We start from the raw sequence: 24,856 nt of genomic DNA, 5'->3' as shown, positions 1-24,856 counted from the left end.
AGTTCAGCTAACTATAACTCGCGCGCCCGCAATGCACTGCTCATGACGTCACATATTACATCACTCATGACATCACTTATGACATCTCAAATGACATCACTGATGACATCATCCAGTGAATGTGTGTTTTTCTGAAAATTACATAGGTTTTATATATGTATATCTCAAGGTCGATGGAAGAATAAATGGGCATATAAGTGTCTAAATGGATGATTTGTTTTTGAAAAATTGATTGTATAACTGACTGATTAAGTGTATCTTAGTGAATACATGGCTTAGTGAGTAGTGTTTAAATATGTAAATATCTGTATCAGTCTCTCACTTTGTGTATAAGTGGCTGCATGGGTTGGTGAGTAGCTACATGAGTGTCTATGTAGGTTATTACTTGGTTTTTAGAGTATCAGTATGAGTGTCTGTATGGTTCGGTGGGGGGTATTACGTAGTGCATAGGTGCATGAATGAGTGACTCATTGTTTGTATGTGTTGAAGACAACATGTGTGCAGGACTGTATGGGTGCATGAGTGTGTGCATGGGTGTGTTAGTGAGTGAATGACTGTCTCAATAGTGTCTTTATGAGTAACTACATATGTTTTAAACTAGTATAGGTGACTATTGGTGTATATAAGTGAGTATATGTGAGAGTGAGAGATTGAAAGAGTTCCACTATGAATAAGTATGTGTTTCTATAAGTGATTGTTTAAAAGACAAAGTATGTGTAAGTTTCCGTAGAAGTAAGTGTGGTGGTGTGTGTATAACTGTATATGCAAGTAAAAGGATGTTTGATTCTTTATTAGCATGAGTGACTATGTGTGTGAGTAACTCTATGGATGAGTGGCGTTGTGTAACAGGATGTATAGGTGTATGAGTACATATGATGAGTGAGTACATGTATGAGTGACTGTATAGGACTGTTGGTGAATGAGTGGATGTGTATGTGGATCTTAGAATTACTGAATAGGTTGTTGTAACTGATATTGGTATGTCCATTGTTTTGAAAATGTTAGTTTCTATTTTTGAATGTGTGTATCAAAGGTTATATTAGGGGGAGAGGAGGTCTGCCACTCTATCACAAGGATGATGTCATCAGTGATGTCATGAGTGATGTCACTGACCATGTCATGAGTGATGTAATATGTGACGTCATCAGCAGTGCATTGCGGGCGCGCGAGTTATAGTTAGCTGAACTAACTATAACGGGGGAATATCAATGGTTTTGTACGAGTGAAAAGTCCAGCTAACTATAACGCCCCTAAAAACCTATGGTTTTTTCAGTGAATTTCTAAGGTTTTTTAAATGCTAATTCCTAACTATAACGTGCCTGAAACCTATGGTTTTTTCAGTGAATTTCAAAGGTTTTTTAAATGCTAATTTCTAACTATGCCTACAGAGATAGGACATGTGAAGAAAGAAGAAAAAACGCACAGAAAGAAAAAAAAGAAATGCAGAAAGAAACAACAGAAGTCCTCAAAGATGAAGAAAAGTGCAGGAAGAAGGAAAACGTGCAGAAAGAACAAACAGAAGAGCAGAAAGAAGCCTTGTTGTAAAATCATCCTGTACCCTCAACTTTTTCAGACGGATACTGGTGGTAACTGAGTCTGACTAACCAGTCCTAGAGCCAGTGCTATGTTAAAAGACACTCAGAATACAGTGAAAACACCTACATACACTAGGGAACACTACGCGTTGGGGTCCCCCTGTGATCAGCATGACCTCCTCTGTAAGCCCCTAGTATATAATAGGGCAGGGGATTAAAACTACCTCTTAAAACGCGCCACAGGGCGTGTTTGCACATGTCACCTCAGGCCCCGTCCCCTCACTTCCCCTAGTGTCCAACTAGCCCACTAGGTACCTCCAGTAAGTGTCACAGAGCTATGTTGCAGAGAGGTGTAAAAAGTGGCACTGCCTGGACCACCTCTCTGCAACGCAGCTCAGTGGCGCTTACTGGAAGCACCTGGTGGGCTAATTAGCCCCCAGGGGCCCTCAGGATTGAAGGGGAATTATTTCCCCAACTCAAAACGCGCCATAGGGCGTGTTTGCACACGTCACCTCAGGCCCCGTCCCCTCCCTTCCCCACTGTGTAAACACGCCCTGTGGCCGTTTTTTAAGTTGGGAGATTAAGTCCCCTTGAATCCTGAGGATTCCTAGGGGCAAAATAGCCCACTAGGTACGTCCAGTAAGCGCCATTGCAGAGAGGTGTAAAAAGGGGCACGGCCTGCACCACCTCTCTGCAACGCAGAGTAGTGGCGCTTACTGGAAGCACCTGGTGGGCTAGTTGGCCCCCAGGGTCCCTCAGGATTGAAAGGGAATTATTTCCCCAACTTAAAACGTGCCATAGGGCGTGTTTGCACATGTCACCTCAGGCCCCGTCCCCTCCCTTCCCCACTGTGTAAACACACCCTGTGGCCGTTCTAAGTTGAGAGATTAAGTCCCCTTGAATCCTAAGGGTCCCCAGGGTCAAACTAACCCACTAGGTACCTCCAGTAAGTGCCACAGAGCTGCGTTGCATAGAGGTGTAAAAAGGGGCGTGGCCTCAGAACACCTGTCTGCAACGCAGCTCCCTGGCGCATACTGGAGATACCTGTTGGGCTAGTTGGCCCTCAGGGACCCTCAGTATTGAAGGGGAATTAATTCCCCAACTTACAACTGGCCAGGGGGCGCGTTTGCAGAGTGCTGCAAGGAGGGGGCGTGGCACGATGCCGGTCTTTTATTTATTTTATTTATTTTTTTAAGAAGAAGGAGGGCTGTGTGGCCCCCCTTCTTTTTCTAATTTACTGGTCCTGGGGACCCCATCCCCCAGGGACTGCACCCTCATTTTTTTTGTTGAAAAAAATAAATTTGGCCCTCCCAAGGCCTTAATCGGCCCGGGGACCCCAACCCCCGGGTCATGGCCTTTTTTTTTTTTTTATTCTTTAGGAGGGGGCTGCGTTGTCCCCCTCCTCAGGCCACTTATGACCCCGGGGACCTTATCCCCCGGGGCCGGCCTTAGTTTTTTATTATTAAAAACATATATATATATTTATAGAAACACCTAGGACATGCTGGACAAACCGTATGTACCTATCACCATGACTATTTGCGTGATATTCATTAAAAGGCGACTATGTATAGAATGAATCCACATGGAATGTATTTACACCGCTAGTGAATCTCTGACGTGTCTGAAGCCCTACCGTGCCTAATCTCAGCGCCCCCGCCGGTGGGTACTCACCAAGTAGAGACCCTTGTTGTTTATTTATACAAACATGGGTAGCTATTGACGGGCACATTTAATATACACGCACACCAAGCCATTCAAAGGGGATTCGACAAAAATTCGACCAAACTATGCAAGAAACCCCCCTCACGGTTAATAAAACACACATCCACCGCCGGATGTGTAATACTTTTTATTTTACTCTCTGGAAAGGAGACGAACCTCACTTGAGAGTCACAGCGTGCTCCTGGCTGAGCCCAATGCTGTGTTACACCCACCAGTGTCCGCCGAGTGCCTCACACCTCTGTGTTGTATTCCACCAGCTAGTGCGTATGCTATGACACTCTCTAGCCCATGTGCACAGTAACACCACCCCGTGAATATGTCATGCCACACTTGCCTTCGCACAGGTTATATTGCCCCATCTAACGTACCTTCCTCAATGCCTATGTTATAACACACAGCGCTATGCCATACATATTACAATCTGGGATCCATATCTTTGTCACAGTGCATATGCAATGTTACACTCCACAGCACATATTTTATATTACAACTTTAGAGACTAGTTAGGTTACACAACACTGCCCTGTGCATATTACACTCCAAGGCGCATATCGCATAGCATGCGCTAGTGCCTGTGCTATATCGCACTATCCAATGAATCTGTCATTGCGCACAATGTATTGCATATTATATTTCACGCCCCAGTTCATCTTATATCACACTTTTTGGTGCATAGTTTATACCATATACTATATCTAGTTTTCATTTTCAATCGTGCTCTCAGGACTATGTTCTATATAACACTGCGTCCACCTACCCTTTTCACGGGCATTACATTTTGCGATGGGGAGTGGAGGGTCAGGAGGTGTTTCTGCCAAGTGAGCCCGGAGCCACAGTCACAAACGTCCTCTTCTTCCTGAATAAAAGTGAGATTATGCTGCATACTTGTTCATATTTTAAGTAGTTCCACAGACACACATTTTGAAAACAATAAAGTTCCTAATACCCACCTTCTCTGAACAGTTAGCTTGCTGCCCCATCCACCTCCTCCCTATCCTCGGTTGTCTGAATCCATGGACTAGCCTCCTCCCTCCTGCCATGCATGGTCTGATGTGCAGCCACTGCCCTCCATTTAGCATGATGTACCAGTCCACTCCTCCTGCCCTCCATTGCCCAATTCTATGGCTCATCATTGACCTCCTGCTTAGCCTCTGTGCTTAGCTTGCTGCCCCTATTCACCTTCCCCCTGCCCTCCGATGTCTTTGTGCATGCCCCTGCTCCATCCTTTTTGCCCACCATGTTTCATGGACCTGCCACTCCTATCTACTCTGAGTGTTCTGTTGAGCTGCCACTCCCCTCCCACCTGCCTAGCATTGTCAGATGACTGTAACCTGTCCCTGCCACCTCCACCCTGCCTGTCCACATGCCATGCCCCTATCCCCTTCCTCCTGTCCTCCATGGTCTATTTTACTGCCACACCCTTCTGCCCTCCCTGGTCTGTTGTGCTGCAACTGCTCCTCCTGCCTGCCCCGCGCGGTCTGTTGTGAGGCCCCTTCCCCTGAACTCTCTTGTCTGTGCCCAGGTCCTGACCCTCCCTTCTATCCTCCATGGTCCTTTGTGCATGCCAATGCACCCTCCTTCTTGCCCATCATAGCCATTGTGCTGCCACTAACCCTCCCGCTTGCCATGCATGGTCTTCTGTGCTGCAATGGCCCCTCCCACCTTCCCTGTGTGGTCAGCTAGCTGCCCCTGACCCCCTCCCACCTTCCCTCCATGGTCTGTGTGTATGCCATCATAGTCTCATTGTTGCTCTCCATGGTGTGTCTTGTTTCTAGTGCCCAACCTGCCTGACCTCCATGGTCATCTTGCTGCTCCTGTCCTGCCCCCTTGCCCCCAGCCCTCTGTTTCCATGTGCAGACCCCTATTCCCTCCCTCCTGGCTTGTCTGTTCCATTGTAATGCCCCTGATCCATCCCTCCTGCCCTTTATGGTCTGTTATGCTGCAGCTTTCTCTCCTGTCTGTCCATTATGGTCAGCTAGCTACCATTGCCTCTTTCCCCTCTGTTCTCTGTTGTCCATGTGCATGGTCCTGTCCCCTACCTATTGCTTTCTATGGATTGTTGTGCTGCACTCCCGTCCCGCATGCGCTGTGTGGTGTATTGTGCTGCTGCAAACCCTGATGCCTGCCCTGTAGGGTCAGTTTGGTGCACCTCTCCATGTCCCTCCTGTCCTCTGTTATCCGAGTCCATGTCCCTACCCCAATTCCTCCTGCCTGCCATGATCCAATGTACCATACTTGCGAACATTTTGACCTTGGTAAGAGGGAGATTTTGAAAAAAAAACTGGGGTATTGATTTTCCCCTTTGAGTTACATTGAAAAAGATGAGATTGTAGACAGGAGACAGATCAAATAAAGCCCATTTGAGCTTAAAAACATTGGACGTTTCCTGGCTGAAACGGGTCTGTTGGCATGTATGGTTGTACTACCACTGCCTCTTCCTTCTGCCCACAATGGTCTATTATATTGCCACAGACTCTCTTGCCAGTCCTGTATTGTTGCTTTGTTGCCCCTACCCCCCTTTCCACTGCCCTCCATAGTCTGTTGTGCTGCCACTGCCTTTCCTGCCTGCCCAGTGTGGTCAAATTGTTGCATCTGCACTCTCCTACCTGCTTTCAATTTTCAGAGTCCGTGCCCCTGGACTCTGCCTCTCAACAGTATCTCAATGAGCAACTAGATTGCTAACATTCTATATTTATTACATTACATTTATTTAGGCAACTATAACTCACGCGACCGCAATCCACTGCTGATGATGTCAGATATTACATCACTGATGACATATGTGTCTTTCTGTAAAATAAATATTTGTAATATATGTATAGCTAAAGGTAAATGGAAGAATAAATGGGTAAATAAGTGTCTAAATACAGTGATGTGATATCTGACGTCATCAGCAGTGGATTGCGGTCGCGTGAGTTATAGTTGCCTGAACTAACTATAACGGGGGAATTTCATTGTTTTTTTTCGAGTGAAATGCCCAGCTAACTATAACATGTGTGAAACCTATGGTTTTTTAAGTGAATTTGGAAGTTTTTTTTAAATGCTAATTCCTAACTATAACGTGTGTGAAACCTATGGTTTTTTCAGTGAATATATATATATATATATATATATATATATATATATATATATGTACTTAAGGCGCTGTCTGGTAAGTTTCGGGGTGGTTCGTCAAGCAGGGGCCGAGAAAAAAGTGGGGTCACAAAACTAGTTTTTTCAATGTTGATTCCCATAGGAGTTTTGAACGAGCTTACAGCATGAACCGTTGGACAGAATTACACCAAATTTGGCAGGAAGCTAGATCTTGGGACACAGATCGTGCTCTGTGTGCTTTGGTATAAATCCATCCAGTAGTTATGGAGATAGTAAATGGAAAACAAATTTGTATATCTGGGATGCAGATAATTTGCGGATCTACCCGCGAATTATCCGCAAATCTGGAGGTGAAAGCAGGGCCCTTATTGCAGGCCGCAGCTTGAAAGAAATGTTGTGGCCTCAATTCTGTTACCTTGCATAGACTGAGTGAGGGGGGAATACACTGCAAACCAGACAGAAGGGGGCAGGAACTACGTATCCTGACCCCAGAGGATGCATAGAGGGACCCCTTATGACCGTAAAATGTAGTTTGTCTTTCCTCGCTGAAATTTACTATCCGCAGATCCAATGTGAACTTTGCCCCCACCAGAAAAAAAAACATTGAAATTCACTGATAAAACCTAAGGTTACAGGGTAGTTATAGTCACGCTGACTTTTTATCCATACAAACCCATCGAAATTCAGCAGTAAAGTTATACTTATCTGAAGAAACAATAACTTGTGCCGTTAAGTAACTTACAGCAACAAGTATTAGTTTCTTAACATAAGCATAACTATAACTGCTGAATTTCTTTGGTTCTGTATCGTAACAAGTCAGCGTAACTATGACTACCGTGTAACTTTTGGATATATATATATATATATATATATATATATATATATATATATTTTTTTTTTCTCAAAACAATGATGCAACGCACTCCAGATCCAGTTTAAGCTTTTATTTTTAGCTGTACCAGCTCACACAATGAGTTTCAGCCCTGCGAGGCCTTTATCAGAAATATTACATCAATCATATATGTCTTCCATGAGAATTTCTCATTTAAAAGAGGATGGTAGTAATAGATGCCCGGTGTGCCTTGTTCTGAGAGTGGGCTTCTAACATTTATGGACAATCTATATACATGTTTCAGTTTCTGAAACAAGGAGTGTGGCATTGCAATATTTATTATATATATATAAAAATGTCCTCTAAAAACACAAAGGTTAAAGAGAAAGTTATAGATAGAGCTGGTAATAATATCTTACTTTTTACATTAAAAATCCCTCAGAAATTTACTGAAAAAGGTTAAAGTGACGTTATAGTTAGGTGAAAATGTAATGTCAAGTGAGGTCCTAAGCAATACATGGCGAAGTCGCGACTATTTTCAATTTTTGAATTTATTTAATGTACATTCTGTGTGCCCAGGTCACCCACAGCCTATCTTTTGTTTTACAGCATCACAGGGAACCCACTTTCATGCTGTCTTTCCTTTCAGTTTTTTTTTTGTTGGTGGGTCCCCTAGCACATACTCGATTCCCAGATATTTAAAAAAGATAGTGTACCCCCACCCCTGAAGGATTCTAATTGAAAAAGGCAGGGAGTCTCATTTCATTTTCTTTTTACCATGGTACTGCTAAAGAAAAAAATACTGTTTGGGCCCCTTCTGGAACAACCCCACAAGGACCAAGGAGGTGTGGGTACCACTACCCTGCATCCATATATGTTATTTTACTTTTCAAGACACCGGGACTGAGTCCTTGAGTCCTAAAATAATTGCCAAGCAGCTTTGTTGATGTAAGTCAGCCAATCAGATCTTATCTTTTGATCTGCCTGTCCCACGGTACTTCCACATCTCTAGTTATCTATACATTTTTACCCTTCATTTGTCTAAAATTACTGAAGAGATTTACACCAAATCACAAATATCATGCTTTCTGAGTGAAGATCTAGCTTTCTGACAGATCTGGTCTAATTCCGCTCAGCCATTTGGGCTGCAGCTGTGATTATGAATGAATGGAATGGAATGAATGAAATAGTTTTATAGAGCACGCAACACCCAAAGGTGTCTTAGCGCTATACGGATCAAACCAGGAAAACTTCTGCCTGGGGACACACCATTGCTGTAGCTCTATAGCCTATTGAGAAAACAACCAGGTCTTCAATTCTTTTCTGGATTGCTGCAAAACGGATTGCGAGCGTAAGGCAAGGAGTTTCATAATTTTCCCCACAGTACGAGAGCATTCTTCCGCCCCATTTTACTTTCTTAATTCTTAGGATAGTGATCATTTGCGCAGATCTCGATCTAAGGTTCCTACCAGGAGAGCTGATTTTGGAAGAAGGTCGGGCCAACTTTATATAGGGCCTTTTGGATTATGCACAGAGCCTTAAATGGAATCCTCTTTTCCACTGATTAAAGTTCCTGTTGGAAATGTTGCTTTGGGGAAAACAAGTTTTGGGACCTCCCTTTTTATCGATCTGCCTGACGGATTACCCTGAAACTTTCCAGGAAGAAGCTGAGGTGGATGAACCTTTTTTGGAAAGTTTTGTGAAGTTTCATCAAACGGCACTAAAATTATTAACAAACCAAAATATCTATTTTCTATGGAAACCTAGTCCCAACTTCATGGAGGTTTGATTTGTGGTTCCAGAGAATGGATTTACCCTGTAATTAACGGTGCTGACAAAGGGAGATGAGAGAGGCATTCACCTCTGTGGGTGAGAGAAACTATAGTGTGGCAGCAACAATGAAGAGCAAGGGTTACTAGACCATATAACTTTATATGATATGCACGTGGCTATCCAATAATTTTTAAATAATGGATTGCACTGAAAGTAAAAAGAAAACAATACGATTTTTTTAACTATGGTGTTGTGATGCTAGCCAAGAATTATCAATTATTGCACCACAGTTTACAGAATGATTAACAATACTGGTACATTCTGGTATTTATAGGAGTAGGTCACAAGCCACGTGACATCACGGATTTAAGCACCTGGATTCTACAGACTGCAACCCTACTCACATGTGAACAAGGCACGATTGCCGAAATGCGTAAGCACTTCAATTTGCAGCCACCTTCATGAATATATAAAACGCATGGATTTTATCCGGAATTGGGCTTTTGCGCTACTTTCTTTTGTGCACTGCTGTGCTTTAACGGGTCTCTCTATTCCCGTCAGCAGAGACCGCCCTGCAAGGGTGGGGGCCCTCTTCACAGAGATTTGAATTGTGGATATATATATATATATATATATGTCTATTACCTACTGGCAGTCGCCAGTAGGTAGTTATAGTTAGGACCTATTTTCCAAAGGAAAACCGCAACATTCTATTTGGAATAACGTTGGTGCCGATTGACGAATCTTTGCGAATCTGCGCAAACTTTTGGCCAGCTCCAGTCCGCTCCTATCCTGAAAATTTCATGGAGATTCATCAAGCGGGGGCCGAGAAAAAAGGGGGGGTCCCAAAACGCGTTTTCCCCATACATTTTCCCATAGGACCTGTTGACGCAGCTATAGCCCGAACTGCTGAATGGAATTACACCAAATTTGGCAAAGACGTAGTCCTCAGTTCAGACTCGTGCCTTTTGCTTAAATGGTGTAAATTCGTTCAGTAGTTCCTGAGAAAATTAGAGTTAAAAAGATAGATATATATGGGCGGAGCCTAACCACACATCTCATCGTGAGATCTGATTGGCTGTCAGCACTTCATCCAAGAAGTGTTGGCAGCCATCTTGGGACCAACATACATGATAGCACCTCATTAAAAAGCTTTGCAGTTAATAGAAGGTTTTAAGACTTTAGTTACATTATAAATCATTTGTTGATGGTACCATACTAATTTTAGGAATTGTGGTATGTTCTAAGGTGATTTTACCATGTGAAAAAGCCTTCTGCTGTGATATCATGAATCATGTTTGAGAGAAAACTATTTTCTCATGCTTTTCCCACAGAGGTTTGGAAGGTGATCTATAAGCTAAACTGAGAGCATATTTTCTGTAAATTCACATTATCTTTCTCAGTCATGTGAGAATGAAGTCTGACATTCTCAGTAAAACATGTACATCCAACAAGGGCAGAGACTGTCAGTTGATTCCTTTGTGTTCTACTGCAGCTTCCCAGAGTGTTCTAAAAACAACTAGAGCGCTAACAGTCCTACTTATGACAAACGTATTGCACACCTGAAGCAATCTTGATTGGAATAAAGTGGTAACTCTTAAAACATTTCATTTAAAAAGCAACAAAATGAGGGGGTTCATTTTGCCATAGAAAGTATGATTAGTGCTGCAGAAAGAAAAATTAGGGCACATTTTGAGTGACTTCTCAAATCCTCTTCTATTTCATTAAAAAATTCTGACATGCAGACTGAAACATGCACTTTCAATACCAGCAGCAGACTTCCCTGATGAGCAGTAGCTTTACTACAGTGATCTAATGAGCAACTAGAGTGCTAACATTCTGAATTTATGGCGAATGTGTGACACATGTGAATGCCTTCTTGATGGAATCAAAGTAAAAAACTGAAAGCATTTCCTACTGAGGACTGTAGTAAATGGGGAAATTAGGAAACTTCATAACAAATAAATCTCCCAAGATGGCCACCAGAGACAAAAGAGCCCAAATGCAGCACAAATATCACCCAGATGTAGCCCACATGTAGCCCAATGACAGAAGTGTGCAAAACACTTATTTTTTGTGTATTTGCAGTTTTATATAGTGCAGACTTGTCAGGTATTGGAGTGTTTTACATGAGCATTGGTTACATCACACAAGATCAAATTCATTTTGGTTGTAGACATGGGGAGATTAAGTGATTTGACCAGAATCACAGAATGTTGAGCTGAAGCAGAAACTCCAACCTGGTTCCCCAGTTGCAACGTCTGCAGCTCTGGAAGTAACAGCACATCCTCTCCCCTAAGTGCAACATTTAATCAAGTGGTCAACTGGATAAAAAAACATAAAGATAACAAATAATTTAAAAGTTCTTGGTCGCTATTTGAAAACTCAGAAAATATGTGCTCATTTTAGTTTTTTAGAGCACTAACCATAATTTTGATGCAAATAAGACCCTCTCATATATGTAATTTCTAAAGGAAATGCTCTAGGTATTACAGTTTTGATTACATCAAGATGACTTCAGGCGTTCCACACTTTTGTAATAACTATAGAATGTTAGCAATCTAGTTGTTCATTGGGATACTGCTGAGAGGCAGAGGCCAGGGGCACGGACTCTGAAAATTTAAGGCAGGTAGGAGAGTGCAGAGATAACAATTTGACCACACTGGGCAGGCAGGAAGGGCAGTGGCAGCACAACAGACTATGGAGGGCAGTGGAAAGGGGGCCAGGGGCAACAAACCAACAGTACAGGACTGGCAAGAGAGGCTGTGGCAATATAATAGACCATTGTGGGTAGAAGGAAGAGGCAGTGGTAGTACAACCATACATGCCAACAGACCCGTTTCAGCCGGGAAACGTCCAATGTTTTTAAGCTCAAATGGATGGGAGGGACATGGAGAGGTGCACCAAACTGACCCTACAGGGCAGGCATCAGGGTTTGCAGCAGCACAATACACCACACAGGGCATGCGGGACAGGAGTGCAGCACAACAATCCGTAGAAAGCAATAGGGAGGGGACAGGACCATGCACATGGACAACAGAGAACAGAGGGGAAAGAGGCAATGGTAGCTAGCTGACCATAATGGACAGACAGGAGAGAAAGCTGCAGCATAACAGACCATAAAGGGCAGGAGGGACGGATCAGGGGCATTACAATGGAACAGACAAGCCAGGAGGGAGGGAATAGGGGTCTGCACATGGAAACAGAGGGCTGGGGGCAAGGGGGCAGGGCAGGAGCAGCAAGATGACCATGGAAGTCAGACAGGATGGGCACTAGAAACAAGACACACCATGGAGAGCAACAGTGAGACTATGATGGCATACACACAGACCATGGAGGGAAGGTGGGAGGGGGTCAGGGGCAGCTAGCTGACCACAAAGGGAAGGTGGGAGGGGCCATGGCAGCACAGAAGACCATGCATGGCAAGTGGGAGGGTTAGTGGCAGCACAATGGCTAGGATGGGCAAGAAGGAGGGTGCAGGGGCATGCACAAAGGACCATGGAGGATAGAAGGGAGGGTCAGGGCCTGGGCACTGACAAGAGAGTTGAGGGGAAGGGGCCTCACAACAGACCGCGCGGGGAAGGCAGGAGGAGCAGTTGCAGCACAACAGACCAGGGAGGGCAGAAGGGTGTGGTAGTAAAATGGACCATGGAGGACAGGAGGAGGGGATAGGGGCATGGCATGTGGACAGGCAGGGTGGAGGTGAAAGGGACAGGTTACAGTCATCTGACAATGCTAGGCAGGTGGGAGGGGAGTGGCAGCTCAACAGAACACTCAGAGTAGATAGGAGTGGCAGGTCCATGGAACATGGTGGGCAATAAGGATGGAGCAGGGGCATGCACAAAGACATCGGAGGGCAGGGGGAAGGAGAATAGGGGCAGCAAGCTAAGCACAGAGGCTAAGCAGGAGGTCAATGATGGGCCATAGAATTGGGCAATGGAGGGCAGGAGGAGTGGACTGGTACATCATGCTAAATGGAGGGCAGTGGCAGCACATCAGACCATGCATGGCAGGAGGGAGGAGGCTAGTCCATGGATTCAGACAACAGAGGATAGGGAGGAAGTGGATGGGGCAGCAAGCTAACTGTTCAGAGAAGTTCGGTATTAGGAACTTTATTGTTTTTAAAATGTGTGTCTGTGCGAACTACTTAAAATATGAACAAGTATGCAGCTTAATCTCACTTTTATTCAGGAAGACGAGGACGTTTGTGACTGTGACTCCGGGCTCACTTGGCAGAAACACCCCCTGACCCTCCACCCCCCATCGCAAAATGTAATGCCCGTGAAAAGGGTAGGTGGACTCAGTGTTATATAGAACATAGTCCTGAGAGCACGATTGGAAATGAAAACTAGATATAGTATACGGTATAAACTATGCACCAAAACGTTTGATATAAGATGAACCGGGGCTTGAAATATAATATGCAAAACATTGTGCGCAATGACAGATTCATTGGAGAGCGCGAGATAGCACAGGCACTAGCGCGTGCTATGCGATATGCGCCTAGGAGTGTGATATGCACAGGGCAGTGTTGTGTAACCTAACTAGTCTCTAAAGTTGTAATATAAAATATGTGCTGGGGAGTGTAACGTTGCATATGCACTGTGACAAAGATATGGATCCCAGATTGTAATATGTATGGCATAGCACTGTGCGTTATAACATAGGCATCGAGGAAGGCACGTTACATGGCGCAATATAACCCGTGGGAAGGCAAGTGTGGCATGACATATTTACGGGGTGGTGTTACAGTGTACATGAGCTAGAGAGTGTCATAGCATATGCACTAGCTGGTGGAATACAACACAGAGGTGTGTGGCACTCGGCGGGCACTGGTGGGTGTAACACAGCATTGGGATCAGCCAGGAGCATGCTGTGACTCTCAAGTGAGGTTCGTCTCCTTTCCAGAGAGTAAAATAAAAAGTATTACACATCTGGCAGTGGATGTGTGTTTTATTAACCGTGAGGGGGGTTTCTTGCATAGTTTGGTCGAATTTTTGTCGAATCCCCTTTGAATAGCTTGGTGTGCGTGTGTATTAAATGTGCCTGTCAATAGCTACCCATGTTTGTATAAATAAACGACAAGGGTGTCTACTTGGAGAGTACCCACCGGCGGGGGCGCGGGGATTAGGCACGGTAGGGCGTCAGACACGTCAGAGCTTCACTAGCGGTGTAAATACATTCCACGTGGATTCATTGTATGCATAGTCGCCTTTTAATGAATATCACACAAATCGTCATGGTGATAGGAACATACGGTTTGTCCAGCATGTCCTAGGTGTTTCTATAAATATATATTTTTTTTAAATAATAAAAAACAAAAGCCGGCCCTGGGGGATGGGGTCCCCGGGGCAATAAGTGGCCAGAGGAGGGGGGCAACGCAGCCCCCCGCCTAAAGAATTTTTTTTTTTTTAAAAGGCCATGACCCAGGGGTTGGGCCAATGAAGGCCTTAGGAGGGGGGCCACGCGGCCCCCTCCCAATTTTATTTTTTTCAGAAAAAGAAGGGTGGGGGCACACAGCCCCCTTCTTAAAAAAATCAAATAAATAAAAGACCGGCATCGCGCCGGAGGCCATGCCCCCTCCTTGCAGCACTCTGCAAACGCGCCCTCTGGCCAGTTGTAAGTTGGGGAATTAATTCCCCTTCAATACTGAGGGTCCCTGAGGGCCAACTAGCCCAAAAGGTATCTCCAGTATGCGCCAGGCAGCTGCGTTGCAGACAGGTGTTCTGAGGCCACGGCCCTTTTTACACCTCTATGCAACGCAGCTCTGTGGCGTTTACTGGAGGTACCTAGTGGGCTAGTTTGACCCTAGGGACCCTTGGGATTCAAGAGGACTTAATCTCTCAACTTAGAACGGCCACAGGGCGCGTTTACACAGTGGTGAAGGGAGGGGACGGGGCCTGAGGTGACGTGTCTAAACACGCCCTGTGGCGCGTTTTAAGTTGGGGAAATAATTCCCTTTCAATCCTGAGGGACCCTGGGGGCCAACTAGCCCACCAGGTGCTTATATTAAGCACCACTGCTCTGCGTTGCAGAGAGGTGGTGCAGGCCGTGCCCCTTTTTACATCTCTCTGCAACGCAGCTCTGTGGCGCTTACTGGAGGTACCTAGTGGTCTAGTTGGACCCTAGGGACCCTCAGGATTCAAGGGGACTTAATCTCCCAACTTAAAACGGCCACAGGGCGTGTTTACACAGTGGGGAAGGGCGGGAACGGGGCCTGAGGTAACATGTGTAAACACGCCCTGTGGCGCGTTTTAAGAAGTAGTTTTAATCCCCTGCCCTATTATATACTAGGGGTTTACAGAGGAGGTCATGCTAATCACAGGGGGACCCCAATGCATAGTGTTCCCTAGTGTATGTAGGTGTTTTCACTGTATTCTGAGTGTCTTTTAACATAGCACTGGCTCTAGGACTGGATAGTCAGACTCAGTTACCACCAGTATCCGTCTGAAAAAGTTGAGGGTACAGGATGATTTTGCAACAAGGCTTCTTTCTGCTCTTCTGTTTGTTCTTTCTGCATGTTATCCTTCTTCCTGCACTTTTCTTCGTCTTTGAGGACTTCTGTTGCTTCTTTCTGCATTTCTTTTTTTTCTTTCTGTGCGTTTTTTCTTCTTTCTTCACATGTCCTATCTCTGTAGGCATAGTTAGAAATTAGCATTTAAAAAACCTTTGAAATTCACTGAAGAAACCATAGGTTTCAGGGGCGTTATAGTAAGCTGGACGTTTCACTCATACAAAACCATTGAAATTCCCCCGTTATAGTTAGTTCAGCTAACTATAACTTGCGCGCCCGCAATGCACTGCTGATGACGTCACATATTACATCACTCATGACATGGTCAGTGACATCACTCATGACATCACTGATGACATCACTGATGACATCATCCAGTGAATGTGTGTTTTTCTGAAAATTACATATGTTTTATATATGTATATCGCAAGGTCGATGGAAGAATAAATGGGTATATAAGTGTCTAAATGGATGATTTGTTTTTGAAAAATTACGGTTTGGTTTCTCCAGGTGCCGCGTATCAGAGCACGCCCGCTCTGATACACGGCACCTGGCGAAACCAAACCGTACTTAAACCACCTCCCAGCTAACGGTCCACATCGACCGGATCCCACTGGACAGTTTTTAATCTACACTCGTTCACTTAACTGCACTCGCACTGCACAAAAACCCGCTCCGCTGTAGTCAGGCGTTGAAGCACACCGGAGGTGCACTCTGCACCTTGGGTGGGACCCGATGATATAGCATGCCACCAACTAGGTTGGTGGGCGAGGGTCTTCATAAAAAAACATGTTTTTTCTCCCAGATATGAACATTTAGCTTCCACCCTTTCGCTAGTTCTCATTGATAATTACTTACGTGCCACATGAAGTGAACTAGTCCTCATTTTTCCTCCCTCTCGCTTGATTATACCACCCCCAAATCGAACATAATACTGTTTTACTAGGTCGTGGTATTGATGTTTATTCGTTTTCTTACTTACATGCTCATGGAAAGATATGCTTTATCATTAACCTACACATAGCAATATATTTACCACATATGGTTTATTTTCAGAAAACATCTAAATATCAGAAAAAATATATAAAAAACTAAAGAAACATCATACATTCACAAATGTAAAACCCATTGCTTTAGCACGCTTACCTAATCATCTCCTCCAGCACTGTACTCAGCCCCAAGGGGGCGCTGCCCTTGCGTTTGAATATTTCCTGCAGCTCTTTCAGGGTGAGGGACACTGCTCCATTGCGGCGTAAGCTGCTGACCACCAGCGGCACCCAGAATGCCATCTTGCTGTCCCATTCAGTGGTGTTTACATCCCGGCTCTGCTTGAAAGCTGAGAAGAGGAAGGCCATCCGCTCATCATCCTCCCACTCTGGGGGCAAGTCCACTGGGACTGACATTGTTGCTTTTAGGAGCGGCTGAACCCCACACTGTGGAAGGAGGACGTTGAGTGGTGTCAATTAGAACCACGTAAAGAATGAAGGGCTTACACCTGGCCCACATACATGCAAAGACCACCACGAAGATCACCTCCACCATATCCATGTATGGTATGATGCTTACGAAACCCAAGGCACAAAGTGTAACGGAGGCGTTATCAAATAATCTACATTGGCTAAGATGATAGATGTCCTCTCTCGCACCAGACTATGGCCTCTCTTGCCATAAGCTTTCTATTGTTCATTACTATATTCCACTGTATGACAATCAATCCAGGTCAAAGACCTCAAGCCAAAGCACAACACAAGCAATCAGGTAAACAGACAACCCTATGCTAGAAAGAGATACAATCTGTAAAAAAAGACCCTTCAGTGTTTTTAGTACAGAATATGATATTATATCAAAATGTTTTCCTGCTTAAGATTTTTTTCAAACTTAATAGGATAAACCTTAGTTAAGTACTCTGAAATAATCACAACTGCTGAAACACTGATCAAAGTAATCAAAGTATGGAAGATCTGATCTCAAATACACCTTACGCTAGTCCAAGTGGAGAGCCTGAGAACATTCAGCGTTGCCACTCCTCCTAGAGATGGAATGTATGCAGATCCACTCTATGCCTTTTGCTATTTAAAAAGTCAAAGGAATCGGTTTGATCGCTTTTGAGACTAAGATGGCTACACTAATGGGAGAACTAACACATCAAAGAACGAGGAAGTATTTTTAAGAGTAATAACTAATGCAGGGGATCTTTTGCTCATTTACATGAATTTCATACCGGTGTTTCTTCATGACAATTCACACCTGCACACCTTCAGGGATCTTGAATTTTCAAATGTAGAGAAGCAAGCCAAGTAGATTGCTTGTCACACAGATCCCTATGCATAGAAACTAGTTACCTTCAGTTCACTACTCAACTATAGGGAAGAACTCTCAGAGCCTTTGAGTGATGCATTCCATATAACACTTCAGTAATGTTGATCCTGACATGCCATGAAGACTGTACAACGGCACCGTCCTGAGGTGCCTAACTACTTTACAAAGGGGCTAGAAGCAAGGTACCAAGTGATTGGTATTATATTGTACTCAACTCTACAACACCACAGGCACAGCCATACAACAAAGTCCTAGATGAGGTGAGTTTTGTTGCAGTCCGGAGGGGCCCATTGGTTGTTTCACTTAGAAGTGATGAGATCGAGAAAGGTGAGCATGCATCCCACCTTGAGGTCGTCATTGCAAGTTCTATAGACTTGGCTCCCACTTCAGCACAAACATACGTGTGGGCGCTGGAAGACTTTGTGACATGAATTGTGACCCAAATCGAGGTTCTATGGTCTGGAAGTTCCCACTAAGTGCAACTTCCCTATCGAGTATGAATATCAACAGCTCATTCAGCTGTAGATGACTGACAATCGTAAGATTATAGAGGCATGTAGATGACTGATAATGGTAAAGATTTTAGAGGCAGGACAGGTCATTTTATCTGTGTGTGCCAGGGAGAGTCTCTTACTGGCCTTGCCAGCATCTTTAAATTGGTTTGTCAGCCCCCTGCAAATGGGTTCCTTAACAATCCAAGCAGGACATAGATGTTGCCTGTGTACACATTACTTTTATGGGTAAAGGATGGTCATCATGGGTGTGTAACATTTGAGGCTATACCCATAGTGGAATTCATTTTGTTTTCCTACATCCAAGTGATACCTAAGAAGGGGGTTTGTAGAGAGCTACTGAGAGCAGATGTGCACTAGAGGACTTGTCTCTGACATTCAAGGGATTTTTTGTAGTGAGTTAGACTTTTGAAAGTGGGGGGAGAAGAGACATTGGGCCAATTTGAATCGTAAGACGTTGAAGCACAGGTTGACACTTAAATGGGACAGCCGCTTTCTCTTGTCTGCCTTTTTTTTTTGTTTCTCTCCTGATAAGAGACTCCCAGCTCCGCCACCAACCCCCCCCCCCTCCAATCTTCCTGCTAAAACCTGTTGACAAAGACCATGGCTGGTCCAGTCTGAGCAGTATAAGCAAAAGAACAGAAACTCTCCAAAACTAATCTCAGAGCTGACTGTTGGAAAACACACAGACTGTCAACTTTGGTATACTGATGGACACAAACTTTCAGCCGGTGGACCAACATTTCTCTAACAGAATCCGGGGCCACTACATTTGTGGTAAACGAGAATCTCTCTTTGCTCCAGTGTTGGCAAACCACCAACTCCCATAGGTTCAGGAGCAAAATCCAGTGAACGAGAACCACACTGCAAGTCCTACTGAAGAAGCATCAGGACGCTAGTAGAATCCAGACTGCAACCGACATTCCACATGCGAGATGAAACGTTGAGCCGCAGAAAACCCCACATTGATGGAAAGGCCTGTGCCAATTTCTGAGTAATCACTGCTATTGCTCAGCTTAGTATGGTGGTGCGTACTGTGAATGGCTCGAGGAAGAACTCAAGTTACAAGACTGAGTATGAGCATTGCATACCCAAGGTATACTTGCTGCTCAATTTTGAGCTCAAAACTAAGGTACGGTTAAGCCTCAGGACACCAGGTGTGAAAGGCTCCGATTGTAACTCCTATCTGCCCTGGAACTCCTGAAAAAGTACCCACATACTGCATCCAGAAGTATTCTCAAGCAGTGCCTGCACCATTGTCACAAAAGACACACAACTGATTAATGGAATGCAAAACAAATCAAAACATTCACCCCCCAGTCAAGAGATCTGGGTTGAATCCATTATTCTTTTGCTCACCATGCCACCCCAGTTTAGACCTGGCCATATGCAAATCAGTCTTGACCCTGTGCCTCATGGGAACCAGTTTCGGTCCTAGGATGTTTGTTTCCGGTCCAGGGACGACCTGGCCTGGCAGTTCGGGCTGGACTGTGCTCATTGGGTGCAGGGTCAAGACTGATTTTTGCATAATATTTGCATATGGCTGGGTTCAAACTGGAATGGCACGGGGAGCCAAAAAACAATGGATTTGGCCCAGATCTCTGAACTGGGGTGAATGTATGACATTGTTCAGCATTCTGTCCATCAATTGTTCTTTTTACAATAGTTAAAAGCACTGCCACTGTAATTCAGATCCAAAACCCTTTACTGTACATGCATGTCATTCAAAAGTTCACCCACTCTTCACTACGAATGTCCACAGAAATTCAAACAGAATAAAGTACCTTCAGCATAGGGGGAGGGATCCCTAAAAAGGGACACATCTGCCAGTGCGGGGAAACAGCTGCCAATGGACCCAACTCTTGGTTCAAGAAGTCATAGGTTCTTCAGTCCCATGGACGGCTAGCAGTCTTGAAAAAGTGCTTATTTCCATTTGCCTGCGGGCAAGCACCTTGATTTGATGCTAAAAGTGTGGTCCAAGATAAATGTCCGGGGAAATACTTCTACCCAGGGCTTTAGGTGGACCAGGTCTCACCGGTGCTAAGCACCGGCAGTTTTTTAAAGGGGGTCTCGAAACGGGCTCTGTTTTGTGCCCTGGCACAGGCGGTCCATTTTTTTCCAGACTGCATTGACAGCAGGCATATCGATGTGTGCATGCTCACTAGTGGAGCAGTTACGGCATGAGGTCATGCCAGGAGAGCGTTGTAGGGGAAGGTTGTTCAACAAGACCCTGCCTCCGGTTCTGGCTCCAGTGCCTGCTCACTGTTCTGAAGTCTATTATCCCTTGCATCTGTCCTGCCCACTCTTCAGACTCAGTGCTGTGGGAAATGACGAACCCTTGGTTAAAACATTCCTAAGCCCTTCCAAGTTCACGGGAAGGGGACCTTTGATCCCACTCCTCAGGCTGATCTAACCCAAATGCAAGTACACGAGGGGTCAATAAAGGCAAACCAAATAAAATCTGGTTATTCCATGTTTTGATAAACTGCCCTTTGGGGCACAGGTGATCGGACCCCTTAGATAGCCCATACAGTTACTGTTACCACACAGGCAGATACAAATACAGGTTTCTTCTTCCTATTGGCTCTGGTCTCTCTCCCGAGTACTGTATTGCCTTTGATCAACTGAGTAAAAGGAAGTCCTTGCATCTGGGAACAGCTGCTCGCCCTCACAAGGAGTTGTACTTCAGTGACTTTTGAGGCAAGCACTTTAATCAGAACATGATCCTTCACGGCAAACATGATAACTAGCTATTATCTCAGCTTACAACAATATATGATATAGAAACTCAAGACAACTTCTGCATTTATCTTTGAATTATATGGACATTTAATAGATTCAAGGATCACCCCTACAACAACTGCCCCCACTAAACATAGAGTCTTAGTATTCTAACCCCCATAAGCATACCACACCAGCGTGCACTAAAACAGAGTATCACCCCCAAAAAGTAATCTGCCAATTGAATATTGTGTGACTCCCAAGACCCCCTCTGCCTCAAACACTGAACTGTTCCCAAAAGTCACGTATTCATAACCTTAGCTCCCTACTCACCCCAAAGCTGTGGCACAGAAGAATGATGCAGCCAACCTGCCTCTCAAAATAACAATGGGCCCGAAAGACCCTATGCTTAATTAAGACCGAGAAAGACCAAGTCAAGGATGAGAGGCACCTGCACAGAGCTTTCAAGATTTTAAATTCTTAGGAGTGAACAATAATTAACACAGGCGATGCTACCACGGGAAGTAATATATTTTTAAACAAGGGAACCCAAAGGTAGTGGACCAGGGACCTTGGGAGCTAATTAGTCTAGACAACAGTGGTCCCTAGAAGGAAGAAATTAAAAGCAAGGAATGAATATAGACTTGTTACTATATTGGGTTGACTTGTCCAGCCAGACAGAGGTCTAATATTTACTTCTTAGCAATTAGGAAAAATTAGTACATACAATACAAAAAGTGGGACACAAGCCTGTGTCCTACTTAGCCATGAGGTACAAAGAAAAAGGCGAACAGCAAAAGGCTCAGGCAAAGCTTATTGGTTTGTTTCACACGAATAATACACAGTATTATGAGGAACAAATCGCAAGAAACACCTTTACAATGAAGAAAATGAAAGTTTTTTCGTATAAGGTGTATCAAAGTGTCGACGGCGTTTCTAACCATAGAGGGAATAGGCGGTTCATCATCAGGACATAAAGTACATGCCTGTTAGGTAGAGCCTATTAGCCTAATTGAATTTCGGTGAGGGAATGATAAGGAAGGTTCAGGGGTGCTGCTGCGATGGCGGCATCGATTGTAGGTTCGGAAGTTCAAACGGGATGACGGCAGTTGGTGATGCGTTTTCTGAACGGCTCAATCGCCGATTTAGGATTGTTGCTCAGTGGCGGAATCAACCGGACGTGTATACTTGTATGATTTAAAAAAAGTAAAATTCATAGAATTGACACCATCACAGTTGTCAATTCACTTGCTCTCAGTAATCAGCCTGGACAGTGAAATGAAAACGGGTAGCTTCTTTATTCGCAGATCAGGATACATTTAGGAAACATCAGGATCTGTTGTTGGTTGCATATATATATATTTATAGGATACCCCACCAGGAGCATAGGAAGTCCCTCCTCAGCCTTTGGTCTAAACTGGTGTAACTGTCAGAGCAACTCTTCATGTGACGTATTAGAAACTCATGCAGCATCATACTGAGGCTGGAGCACGAAAAAAATAGGACACAGGAAAGCAATATAGTACAACAACGTTACTGAAAAGAATGAGTTTCAGGATTACAATTGCCCACCAGCATATGCTGATGTCCATATTAAATGTTGAACATATATCATCCTAAGAAAAGAAGACGCACTGCTCGTACCTTAAAACTACTCCTCCCATCAAATGAACAATTTGTTGGGGGGCTGCATCTGTTGTGTGAAGGCTTCCAGCACCTCCTACAGCTGCCAGAAGCTGTTTTTGACCCAGCAGTAGCCTGAGGAGCGTGAGACCTCCAAATGTGGAAATCACTAGCAATTAGTGATACTTAGGCAGCAGCACCACCAATAGTAAACTGGACCCTTTTCTATTGCAGCCACGGACGATCAGGGGCTAAGTTCCACACACTGAGCTATGTGGCCAGACTGTTCATCCGTACTAACAGCCCCTTCTCTCGCTATTCCCAAATAAGCCTCGGAATTAAACCATCCACATACCCTGTACCTGTAAGTGTCTGGGAAGTTCGCTGTCCAAGACTATTGCTTTTGTGTTCCCTGCTCCCCTCCCGGAAGCGTTGTGTACATAGTTAACGGAGGCGCCACAGCGCATGCGCAGACAGGGAACCTCTCATTGGCCACCCTCTCCTTGAGCCTTTGCTGAGAGCCTGAAACCGAATCCTGCCCTAAAGACAGCGACGAGAAACCCTGGCTGTACCCGAAAGCGGTTATGTGTTATGTAAAACGAATACTTTTAGCTAGATGTGTGTATCTTCCTCAATTTGAGTTTTTCGGGATCACCCTATTGTGGCTGTTCGTGCGTATCACAGCAGCTGCCTCATGCGCCCTGCTCTGTGCCCTGGCTCTCTCAAGGGTAATAAGGCTAGCGTATAATCCTTTGGGACCGTGGTCTCAGATGCGTGGAGATGCGAAGGGCGTCGCGTAACTAAGAAACTCGTTGGCTTATGTTGGTACATTATGCGAGCAACTACTGCTGCCTGTATTAACAAATAAAATAAAACAAGTGATGTGCTTACAGTATCATCGCCGTTGTGTGGGTTGAGCTTGTTTACGATTTCTTTTCGTAGTCCGTTGCGCTTGTCCTCTGAGAACATCCTTTGTACACTTGCAGTGTTCCTGGGCAAAGGAGAGACCGGAGCATAAGGCATAACGTTAGGGTGACCAGAACTTTAAAACCACAGGCATTGGCATAGCCAATATGTCTCGCTTTTGGGGCCTTATAAGTGATTAGCCATGCAACACTTGATGTTATTTAATGAAGGACATTGTGCTGGATAACCAAACACTTTTAATGTTCCAAAGGCGAGACCTATTGGCTATGCTTTGGGGGGCCTTATACGTTTTTAGGTAGAGCTATTGACGTTGCCAATGTTTTTTAGCTGTTCTGTAGAGAAGTGTGGCTGCTGTGCAGCATGCTGAGAAGTTGCAATTAAAAAGTGTAAGAAGCACTGAGTGATGCTGTGGTTGAATGATGCTGTGCTGGCCCTGAGTTATGCAGCGGTGGCGTTGTGTGATGCTGTGCTGGCCCTGAGTGATGCTGTGGTGACCCTGAGTGATGCTGTGGTGACCCAGAGTGATGCTGTGCTGGCCCTGAGTGATGCTGTGGTGGTGCTGACTGATGCTGTGGCGATGCTGATTGATGCTGTGGCTTTGCAGAGTGATGCTGTGGTAGCGCATAGTGATGCTTTTGTGGTACTGAGTGATGCTGTGGTGTTCCTGAGTGATGCGGTGGTGAAGGTGAGTGGTCATGTGGTGGCCTTGAGTGATGCTGTGGTGGTGCTGAGTGATGATTATACTGAATCCATTGTGCAGACTTAGTGACAGGCACATGACACTTGATAATAGGACCCCTAGGTAGCAAACTGCATGACAACTGCAGAAGCCACGCTGAGGTCAACTGCAGCATCCATTGCTCAAGCACATTACAACAATATATAATCAGCTTACATAAGGAATTGCATAATAGAGTGGGATAAAGCTGCAAAACTGCACGGCGGTCTCAGGATAAACCGCTTGACAAACTGTAATCACGCGGCACAAACTAGTCACGACACTTGGACCCAGCAGCGTAGCGTGGTACCGGTCTGCAAAGCACTTCAGCGCCTCCTCAGCAGTAGCAAGCGCTATATAAAGACTCATACCATACTTGAAACTGACACTTGTTCACTTAAAGGGCATGTTGAAACCACTGCACATGATTTATATACCTTCAAATAATTTGAGAAGATCAGAAAGCAGGCCCTGATGCATTGCTGTCGCAAAGGGACAAAACCATACAAATAAGCCATCCAAAAATAAAAATATTAGTTGATCAATGTCAATTGTATTAGCTGA

At 44.7% G+C, this 24,856-nt stretch overlaps 1 protein-coding gene across 5 annotated transcripts in view; it reads right to left on the bottom strand.

The window, feature by feature from the left end:
• Window positions 1–23,164, bottom strand: part of CHMP7 (charged multivesicular body protein 7) — a 95,805-nt gene extending 72,641 nt beyond the window's left edge. For 2 of the 5 annotated variants that reach the window (XM_085634026.1, XM_085634027.1), the window contains exons 1-2: window positions 23,010–23,164; window positions 16,619–16,905 (exon numbers count right to left, since the gene is read on the bottom strand). In XM_085634026.1, coding sequence (XP_085490152.1) covers window positions 16,619–16,905; window positions 23,010–23,114 — 392 coding nt within the window. In that variant the 5' untranslated portion in view covers window positions 23,115–23,164. Of the gene's footprint in view, window positions 1–16,618; window positions 16,906–22,668; window positions 22,761–23,002 lie in introns of those variants that run through there. The other 3 variants (XM_085634028.1, XM_085634029.1, XM_085634030.1) reach the window with 2 other exon arrangements.
• Between the last annotated feature and the right edge of the window lie 1,692 nt (window positions 23,165–24,856).

Source organism: Triturus cristatus, chromosome 11 (genome assembly GCF_964204655.1).
Source record: "Triturus cristatus chromosome 11, aTriCri1.1, whole genome shotgun sequence".
In the NCBI taxonomy this organism is placed as follows: domain Eukaryota; kingdom Metazoa; phylum Chordata; class Amphibia; order Caudata; family Salamandridae; genus Triturus; species Triturus cristatus.
The sequence above is the reverse complement of the archived record's forward strand: the minus strand, read 5'-3'. Positions and strand labels throughout refer to the sequence as shown.